The 10,603-nt window shown below is 41.7% G+C and overlaps 1 protein-coding gene across 1 annotated transcript; it reads right to left on the bottom strand.

Annotated features, from left to right (window-relative positions):
- Positions 1–6,191: 6,191 nt before the first annotated feature.
- hbegfa (heparin-binding EGF-like growth factor a) lies at positions 6,192–9,756 on the bottom strand. Its single transcript, XM_035669258.1, has 6 exons — positions 9,464–9,756; positions 8,453–8,704; positions 8,145–8,343; positions 7,901–8,056; positions 7,689–7,775; positions 6,192–7,568 (listed from the first exon to the last, which is right to left on the bottom strand). The coding sequence occupies exons 1-5, from the start codon at positions 9,525–9,527 to the stop codon at positions 7,703–7,705; spliced, it is 744 nt and encodes a 247-aa protein (XP_035525151.1). The 5' UTR covers positions 9,528–9,756; the 3' UTR covers positions 6,192–7,568; positions 7,689–7,702.
- Positions 9,757–10,603: the final 847 nt, after the last annotated feature.

Below are 10,603 nucleotides of genomic sequence, written 5' to 3'. Positions count from 1 at the left end.
AGGCATTGTTTTCATACCAAAAATGTTTTGCGCTAGTCAGGGGGTACTTGGCTGAAAAAATATTTCAAAGGGAGGTTCACAGAACTGCTAGCATGGCTGTCGATTGTAGAGTTTAACCTTAAAATTGGCACTCCACTCAGAAAGGACAAGGGTCAGACATTTGACATAGGCAGATAAACGCTGCTCCAGTCACAAAGTCTTCTTACTGCATCATAGCATTCCTACAGTAGATCTGTCTGTTGAACTGATCGTCTGGGATTGTATTATTGGACAGTTTCGTACACAGTATTCTGTGATTATATCTACTGCATGGAAAAGGGCTTTCTTGTTTTAGTGACTCTTTGGAGTGACAGGGGCATTCTTCCCTTGCCTTTATATCAAATACACTTAGCTGTGGCACATAGAGGGATTTCTCCACAAGAAAAATCCCTTCACTCTTTCCTAACAATTCTTCCAGGATCAATCTGGAACAATTAAGATTGCTTAAAGTGTTTGCTTTTGGGGTGAGAGGTGGGAGTGTGTGTGTGTGTGGTGGGGTTTTCTTTCAGTTTCAACAGCAGCCCGCCACAAAGGAAACACAGTGAAGAAGAATGCCTGGAACCCACTCCTTGCGGTAACTAGAGCCTGCTGCCGTCTGCTTTGACATCCGTCTGCCTCTCCTTTGTCATAAGCTGTGGTGTCAGCCAGCTCAACTGGCCAGCACGCGTTGGGCTGATCCTCTAAAACCATCATTAGGTGCCTGCTTCTACATACACGCACACATGGGCGGATATGGGAGGAGTTTTTTTTCTTATTTCAGTGAACTACAGGGCATGCTGTAAGGGGTAGAGAAAACAGATGACTCAAGCATGTAGTCATTCAGTCTTCCTGTGTGTTTGCCGGCAGGCTGTTGTTTGTTTGCTGCTTGTGTGTCTGTGTGTGTGTGTGTGTGTGTATGTGGTAGCGATGATTAGGTGAATGGTCAATTACATTCAGTTCAGTTTCTTCCCTGGCTTTTTTTCCTTATCCCCTCTTAACCAACACCAGACACTCTTCTCTCTCTCTCTCTCTCTCTCTCTCTCTCTCTTTCTAACTCTCTCTTCTTCTCCTCTTACCCAGTAAGTAATGCAATGCCACCATCAGCCTCCTTGGGGCCTAAATAGACCTCAGTGAGAATTTAATAGTGTGACCATGATACATAACAAGTGTCTGTCCAGCAGGGTGACATCAGCAGAGGGGAATCTGCTGGTATCCCTGCCCAGCTCTTGCTGGCATCAGGAGCAAGTGGACTGAGCCAAGCTGCTTTTTCAGCTCTGCTAACATAGAAAGCAGCAGTGTGGAGCAAGGGTAGATTTGACTCCATTTGGGGGGTCCTATAAACAAGAAAGTGAACCTGACAATTTTAAATCAAAGCCTTTAAGTTAGATTTTAAGGCTATGAAACAGAATGTGTGATTTAGGTAGCAACAGCCATTCAGTGGAGGACAAAACGATTTGTTTGTTGGTTTGTCACACTGAAGCGAATGACAGTGTATAATGCATGTCCATACGATACGTGATGTCGTAGACAACATTTTTTTTCACTTGGCATTTTGAAAGGGATTCTGTGACCAGTAATAAAACTGTTATCACCAGTAACCACAGGTGTCGTCAATGTAACCATAGCTGAAATCTTTTTTTACTGTAACTTTAAAGTAGATCTGTCTGCGTTTAATATTTTGGGATGCAATCTTCTTGCTCAGAGGGAGAACAGGAGTCTCTCTAAAGTTAATCAAATAAGATCAAACGATTAATTAGTGCGCGTTAAAGGTGCTTAACCTTATATTTGAACTTTTAGGCTGGTTATTTGCTTCCACTCTTTATGCTAAGCTAAGCTTACTGACTCCATTGCTCCATTGTTAATGCACAGACAAGAGAGTGGTATCAAATTCTCAGCAAGAAAGCCAATAATCATATTTCCTAAAATGTCAAGCTGTTACTTTAATGCAATCGTGGTATAGATGTAAAAGCTGACTGATCATGCTGCAACTGATTGAAAAGTACAGTGTGGTGTTTCCTGCAGCCATCTGAGACCATGGTCATTTTCGTAGCAGCTATTATTTCGCTTGTAGCTTTTGATGCAGTTGTAAAAAAAAATGTCTGAGGTTAAGAAAGTAGCAGAGCTTGATGAAGTAGTGGAGGGAGTGGGCATGAGTCAATAAATGACAAGTCTTTTAATCTAACAAATGAGGGGTGTTGGTCAGTAAGTAAATATCCTCTAAATTAATATAAATTGAGCCTTCATTACTTAATATTTTGCCTTTTGTAGGCTACAGGGACCTATGTGGCTGTCCTTGATCTAATGGCATGTGTCAGTTTTATGGTTAAAAGGAAGAAAAAGCAGACAGGAAAAGGGATGAGGAAATGGAGGAGGGGAAAGGGATGTAAGGAGGACAGGAGTAAAGAATAAAGAGTGAAGGGTAAACCAAAGTAAAGGACCTGAGAAGGAAGACTGAGGCAGTGACAGACTGACGCCGCTCCTCTGACTCTTTAATCTTTTTTATCCACACGCAGGCGAAGACAAGTCAGCACCCTCCTAAGTAGAAGTTCTCACCTTGACCCATTCTCCATCTTTCTCTCTTCATCTGTCGCTCCCCCTCTCATGTTACCGTGTCGACCTTATGTCTCACTCCTCTTTATTCCTGTCATCCTCCCTGTCCTCCTCCTCCTTTGGCTGTCCTCACCGTGTAAACGGGATGATACAGGCTGTGTACAACACGCTGATCCACTGCAGCCTGTGTCTGTCATGCAACAATGGCTGTGTCCCTGTTGTCACCTCATCAATCAGGCCTGAGTGGCACACTGAGGCTATGCTGATGCTTCATTGTGACTTCACAAGAGAAGTTGGGGATCTTAGTTTGTGTTGTCGTCATGCAAACACATTTTATTTTGCCGGAATAGGAAACTATATCACATCTAAAGCAGATTCTGACATACACACTCATTAATATCAGGTAGTAATATGTTCCTGTTGATGATATCCGGTCAGAGAATGATTATATTTCCAACTGTTGGCGTGCGCACATCCATATCAGAGTGGAAATTACCCATTGTTGCTCCTCAGCATGCCAGGAAGCACCTTTCACAACAAACTCACCCTCCTTAGACTGATTCAATCCAATGCAACCACTATAGCTTCTTATTACTCAAGCCTATTTGGCAATGTATCAAGACAACAGAGTGGTTTACTTTACTAATGGATTGAGATATTCATAATCATATATTCATCATAAAAGCTTTAGAGAGAAATATTGTATGGCTACAACTGTACAACATTATCACTACTCTCATATGCTGCAGTATCAGCAATCATCAAGTAAATGATTCTACTTTGTAGGCTTTAAATTGCTGATCAGCATTAAGGAAATAACTTCAAACATAGATGTATGATATACACTTTATTTCCTAAAAATCATATCTTCAAAACATTATCGTCATAAACTATTTTTTGCTACTGACTATCGTGAATCACAAAGTTAGTTGGAAACCTTTTGGTGAGTCTAAAAGTATTTTATGTTCCAGACAAAGGTGCCTAAAATGAGTTTAGGTGAGTACACCTTAACGTAAACAACTGCTGCCAAAAAAAGGATTAAAAACAATAGCGGTCTTGGTACACCGGAAATTCCCACCAGAATGTGGCACACAATGAATTCAGCCACTTCCAATGAATTTTGGCCAACCTGTAAGGAAATTCCTTCTGAGCTGTGGAAATATCCTCTTTGAGTCTCTCTAGGAACATTTAAAAACACTCAGAAGGCGAAGACAAGCAGAGATTCTGTGGAGCCGTTACTGTGACCCTACAAGGAAAATTCAGGAGTGGTGCAGCGCTGATGCCTTGATGATGGTCCACCATACCGGACATTATTTCCTGGCTTTGGTCCACTAGACCACCGAGAAACAGAAGCAGCGAACTCCCTTCTCTCTCAGCATTCTGGCTCTTTGGTGGCCATCAGCCCCGGGAATAGCAGCTATGTGAGCATGACTGCACAGCACTATTTCTGTGTGCTCTGCTACTTGACATTGAGAGGCCGGGATTAGGTGGCTCCACTACTGTAAATGACTACCCCCTGTCACACATACAAACACACGTACACACGTGTACTTTTGCAAATTCACATATACACCTTCATATTGCGTATGAAATCCTACAACTAGCTACATTTATTTGAGAGGCTGAGAAAACAAAGTCATCGGCATATTGTCGCTGTCACCTACAAAATTAGACATCTCCAAAATATCAACTTTTGATTAGTTAATAAAAAAAATGTCTGTTTTCAGCTTTGTGACAGCCTGTATTTTTCAGATAATCCAAAGGGTTTTTAATTTTTATTCTACTCTATTCTGAGTTTACAGAGGAACTGTGGAAAAAAGTGTGTTTAAAGGTCTTTGGGAGTGCTACTGCATATGTGAAAGAAGTTGTATGAATTCTCTTTTGGCTCCAGAGGGAGCTGCGTAAAATATGATAAACTGCCTCAATCAATGTCACTTGAGGCAGCGTTGTTGTGGTTAAAGACAAAATCTGAATCTGAAATAAATCTGGGAATGTATAGCTAGAAAGAGGTGAGCTTACCAAACCTCTGTAGTGCTCCTCACCTCTGCTTGAGGCTAGTGGGTCGAGGCAACGCTAGCTGCTACGAGCATAACACAACCAAATCTCTGACCAAACTGCCAGTGGTTGAGTTGTGTTGTGTGTAATAGGTGTTTCGACAAAGAAGAACAGTTTGCCGAATTAAAAAAAGACGATGTCTCTGGTTCTGCTGCATCAATTTTGGTCATTTTTAAGCGTTTTTTTAGTAGAAGCAGAATTTGGAGATATGTAGTGTTCAGCGACAATATGTTAACCTTATGTGTTTTTGTGTTTGCAAACCTGCTGCCCCTTCATAGACAAATAAAGTGTTTTGAATTGAATTGAACACAAAGTGAGTTCTTGCAAACTGAGCTTTTTCTGATAAAGTTATATGCTGAACTTCTGTTTTTCAGTTGCTCAACAAATGGTATGAGGAGTTCCTGAATCAGGTACCACACCCTTATGGTTCAGTTGAACATCTGTCTTTAACTACCATCCCCCAGTGTGAACGTGTGAGTCCAACAGTATGTTGTTGATTCAGTATATATAGAAAGTATGGGAATCGAACCCACAAACAGCGTTGAAAATTATCCCATAGCAAACATGTAAACAATCAGGTTCTGCTCTGGATTTTTGCTTGTAATGGTTCGGTTAAACCATGCAACCCACACAGATGCAGCACCAAGGCATTACTGTACCACATTCCCACACACACACACACACAGTGTCGGTGTAACAACATCCGTGTAGGAGGTGACTTCAAGGGGTGACTAACATTTGGCTAGGTCTCAGCCTGCCTTTGAGTCCAGCTGGGTCTTTTGACTTTCCTTACCCCTATTAAGCCTGCGTGCAGCATACATGACAGCATTGTTGCATCCTGCTAGTATTTGCCGTATGTGGTCTCTCTGAACTCTGCAGCATTCAGGGCTGGTTGAGGTCTCAGATGTTAAACTTGGTAGTGTGTCTTTGAACATGACATCTGTTAGCTGTGTGAGTAATGGTGTGTGTTGCTGTGGCGTTATGTGTTGTGGCTGTACATCAGGTGTTCCCTGTGCCGTACGCCGCACATCTGTTCCCCCGTGGCTCAGTACATACACACAGTGGTAAGTGAGTCCTGACCGCACTCATTATGATTGATCTGTCAGTGAGACTGATGATGCTCTTGTCAACACACGACACTGATGATAATGTCTTCGTTTTACATTTGGTCCAAAGAGAAAGCCCACTGAGAAAGACCTTGTATGTCCTATCCAGATAACCAGATTTAAATAAACTAGGAAGGCTTTCTGAGTGCATATCTACAGAGCACTGACTAAATCTATTTGCCTTTTGAGCATTAAACATAATAGCACTAATGGGCAGGATACAGGTGCTTTGGTTAAAAGCGGTCGCTCACACGTCAGAGACACGGGAAATAAAAATATTATGTTTACTATAATTACAGCTCCTGAATAGGCCAAAAGAACACACTGGTGTTATCATTATCCAGACAGGCCGTTCTAAAATATCACATTAATGTGTGGCCCGATGTTAATGGTAAGAACACAGTGCTTTGATTTATACAGTCAGATATAATGAAGTAAAAAGAGTCCAAAATTCTGAATAACTTTTTTTTTGTTTTTAATTTTGCTCTGAAAAAGAAAATCACATAAATAACAATCACTTCAAAACTGCAGGACAGGATTTGAAAGGGTGGAACACTTTAATTCACATTTTTTGCTTGACAGCTGAACATGGATCTGAGGGAGTTTCTCCTATAATGAGGGTAAGACAACATGACAGGACAACATATTCATACCAAATTCTTGCTACAGTGCATTAGATATTTGACTCCCTTTTAAAAGTTTAACGATACAGACGCTGTGTTTTTATGTTGCCTTTAATCAGTATCAGTACATAGCCAGTGCGATGTATTGTAATGACTGATATTGATCTGTCATTATAACACTGAGGCAGACTACTAAGCCTAATGTGGCCCTAAAGATCCCCAAATCTACAGGATAAATATGGGTGGAGGGGGGTTCAAAGAGTAGTGCTTGCCCCTGCCTCATTACCACCACTTATGTGCCTTTGAGCGAGGGCCCTGAAACCCTCCCACTCCTACAGTGGAGCTGCTCAGTGGCTGACAGATCCAACTGGTTGTACTGGGCAGCCTCCAGGTGTGAATGTGTGTAACTGTGTGAGTGTGAGCAGGGTGTTTCCTGAAAAACATTGCTCTCAATGAAACTCCCCCTGAAGAATTAAAAAGCGATCATGTCTATTCAACGATCAATTTATTAATCACAGTGCTATTGATCATCTACTGAGTGCCAAAAATGAAAGCCAGAAATCAGATCATTATGCGTCATATCTCGTTTCATGAAATACTTAATATCTCAAGGAGCTTCTGCATTGTTTGCTTTTCTGTTTCATAAATAAATATCATCCAATAAGGAATATAAAAACAACTGTAACATCATTATTTTAAAAACTGTTGAAGGTGGTTAAAATCTCTATAAATACAGTTAGCTTAAATAAATAAATTAAAATTATAAATATACCGTTTACTGTACACAAAAAAAAGATGGAAAATACAAAATGCTGTCTGTTGAGGAAAAAAAAAATCCAGGTTGAGCTCTCGTTGTTAAAAATCTTTTCTTATTCAGTTCAGTCTGAAACAGCCTCTTTTCACAAGAAGCAGCACAGAGTCTAGACGTGTTCCTTCTTCTTCTTCTCGTTCCTTCGTGCTTATCACCTATTTGCTCGTCACATCTCCAGTCCATCCTCTGGGCCGTTAGTATTCCAGTTTCAGGCGTGCCGTCTTCTTCCGAGGCCTTCAAGGAATATGTTCAGCTGCCCATTTTTTTCATCTGAACGTCTAGCAGAGGGTCAGGCAGACAACAACCTCTGTTCCCTTCTACGTGTACGATCCTTTTTCCCTCCAGGACCTCTTTTTGCAGTTCACTTCTCTTTTCTATTTTGAGGTAGAATTTCCGCATCTTTGCCTAACATTGGAAAAAAAAACAAGAGGCAGTGAGCAAAACCTTCTTTCATTTAGGCAACAAAGAAGCAAGCCAAGTGTTTTTCAGTGTTTGTGTTTGTAGGCCTGTTCCTCTACTACTCACCTCTCTTTGTCTCTTCAGTGGTTGGATGCTAACCCTAGTTTGACCTTCTCTTCATTCTCTACATCATACGCTCCCCGCTTATGAAACCTGCAATAAACACAAGAAAAGGAGCTTGTTTAGACTATTTTCTGTGTCTATCTATGACAAGTAACGGCTAACGTGTGGTTGTGTGTGTGTATGTTTGTGAGTGAACCTATGAGTGTTTCTCTTACCTTAGCAATAATAAAAGGCCTATGATGGTGAGGCAGATGGACGACAGCACCACTGCCACCACGGCCAGAGCTGTGGTCCTGTTGTAGCCCTCCTGGGGCTTCTCCAAGGGCAGCGTGAAGAACTGACACCGTTCCCCAGAGTAACTTGGGAGGCACCTGCAGACAGGACAGAGAGGGATCTGGTTAGTCAGGTTAATAATTCAGTGGTGGGAGATAGCGTGGCAGATACAGAGCTCGTACTTACACGCAAGATGCGGCACGGATGTCCCTCAGGTACTGGCAGGTCCCGTGAATGCAGAAATCCTTATACTTCTTCAGGCAAGGATTCCTCTTCTTTCCCTTGCCTTTCCCCTTCTTTTTCCCCTTTCCTTTCCTTCTCTGTCCTTCAGTGTTTGCAGCGTCCAGGATGGCAGATGGGTCTTTGGGTTTGCTCGACATGGCAACTAAAACAAAAAGAGAACAACAGAACAATTACATTTAATCGTCTTTGTTATGAAAGCAAGTAAATAATTGGATAGAAAACAGGTTTTAGAAACTGACAAACTCCCTCACCTTGTGGCACTTCCAGTTCAGAGTCTCCAGACATGCCATCTTCATAATCCTCTTCATAATATTCATCATCGTAATCCTCCCCCTCCTCCTCGCCTTCCTGACCATACTCCACCGTTGTCGCACCCACGCTTATGCTCTCCTCCTCTGCCGTTCTGTCTTTGGTTGTGTCCAAAAACTTGAAAACAGCCCTGTGCTTCTGCCTGTCACTCTCATACCTGTCGACCGCAGCGCCACTGGCCATTCTGGACACCACTGGAGGAGAGAATAAGAGCAAAATGTTAGGGAAAAGTTTGGTTTGATACAGTCTTTAACAGAACAGACTCCTTAGAAAGTCTTCCTCCAGGGGACAAACAATGCACACAGGTTAGTGTGCCAAGGTGGGCCGGACCTCTGAGGGCAAGTTGAAACATGTTGTGCAGAAGGAGGCTCCAGGCGGGATTTTTGGCTTTCAGTGCAATCATACTGATCCCTGTTAGGAAATGCACAAGCTCAGATAGAGAGCGTGGTCCTTAAGGGGTTGGTAGGTATTTACCGCCTTGCTCAGGAGCACTTCAGCAGAGTGGAACCTGAAGCCAAATGTAGAGGGGGCTCAAACTAGAGAGCCTCCCTCAGATGGGACAGTTTAGATTTGTGGGCTTTTGGATGGGAAATGTAGTGAGGGGACAAATAGAAGTTGGCACACTCTCATATATACACACACACATAAAATGCATGGACAGACAGTTAGCTAATGTCAGGCAAGAATATGAGTTAAAAATAAATGTATCCAGTTACATAAAGCATGCTCTAAAATAGAGAGATGACCCCATTAGCTCCCGAATAGCCTGGCATCATGAAAACCGTTGCCTTAAAGGTTATGAAGTTTACAAGACTTGTTATTAGCTCGGCCATGCCTGAGAGGTTTTACACCGACAGCCAAGGAGAGACAGCTAAGAGTATTTAACACACATAACAATAACCTTCAACAGAGAAACAAACTTGCTTTCTTACAGGAGCGCACATGAAACTCACCCAAGGCGTGAACCAGCAGGAGCACAACACTGAACATCCTCATGATGGCAAAACTTCCAGTCATATTTAGGAAAAAAGTTTAAAAATATATATATAATGATCAACAAATTGTATTCCTTCCACTTGTCCGCAAATATTCCTTCGTTTCTTTTTCTTTTTCTTTTTTTTTTTTTCTCTCTCTCGGTGTGTTTGTGAGAATTAATTCCGCTTGTTTGCGACCTCTTCGTGTGATTTCGGGACTTTGGTGCGTCTCGGATGTTTCAGTGTGAGAGGAGCGGAGATAGAGACAGTCCTCACAGAGGCTCCGCGCTATTTATGGCCCTTGTTCCTCCCTTCCTCCCCTCACCACGCCTCCTCACCCACTGCCGGCCAGCCTTCTGCAAGTGGGCCTGTGCTCATGTACATCCTCCATACATTTCAGTGGAGGCTGTTGGAAATTCATTCTTTTCTAGCAATTATGTTTCATCTGTTAGTCTCATCTTTTTCTCAGAGCTTTGGCTCACCTGAAGTGTTTTTGCCTTTCAAAACACTCAAATTTATCTAAATCTATTTAATATCTATTTAATAGAATTTCAGAAGTATTGGTTTCTGCACTTTAAGCTGTTTACTTTTGTACAGACAGACATAAAGACAGATAGTGAATTTCTTGAGGCCTATAAATAATAAAAGCACCTGAGGAGATGACAGGCAAATAATGAACAGCTTGTCTGCGCCGCCCCGTGGTAGAAGTAGGAACTACATCATACCTGCTCTAAGTAGATTACCAGTCAAAGTAAATCTAACCATATTATTCTGATTAAATAATAAGAACTATTGAAACAAATCAGACTCATATGAAATACCGAAGTGCTTCAACTAACTCCAATATAATCTGATTATTCAATTAAATATGGTATGCGTATTCACAAATGGTTCACAAGATTTCAGAGACTGAACAAATAGGTCCTGCAGCTGGTGTCCATCATTGTAGATAGATAGATAGATAGATAGATAGATTTACCCCGAGGGAAATTCAGAATCCAGTAGCAGACAAACATACATTAGACATACATACAAAATTAAAATGTACTTATAACACAGTAGCCACAGTAAACAGTGCAAATGGAGGAAGAAACTGTTGTCTATTGTCCTCCCTGCCTT

Source organism: Morone saxatilis, unplaced genomic scaffold, assembly GCF_004916995.1.
Source record: "Morone saxatilis isolate NCDOM2014 unplaced genomic scaffold, NCSU_SB_2.0 Contig22, whole genome shotgun sequence".
NCBI classification, from domain to species: Eukaryota; Metazoa; Chordata; class Actinopteri; family Moronidae; genus Morone; species Morone saxatilis.
Note: the sequence above shows the minus strand (reverse complement) of the source record. Positions and strands in the feature narration are given on the sequence as shown.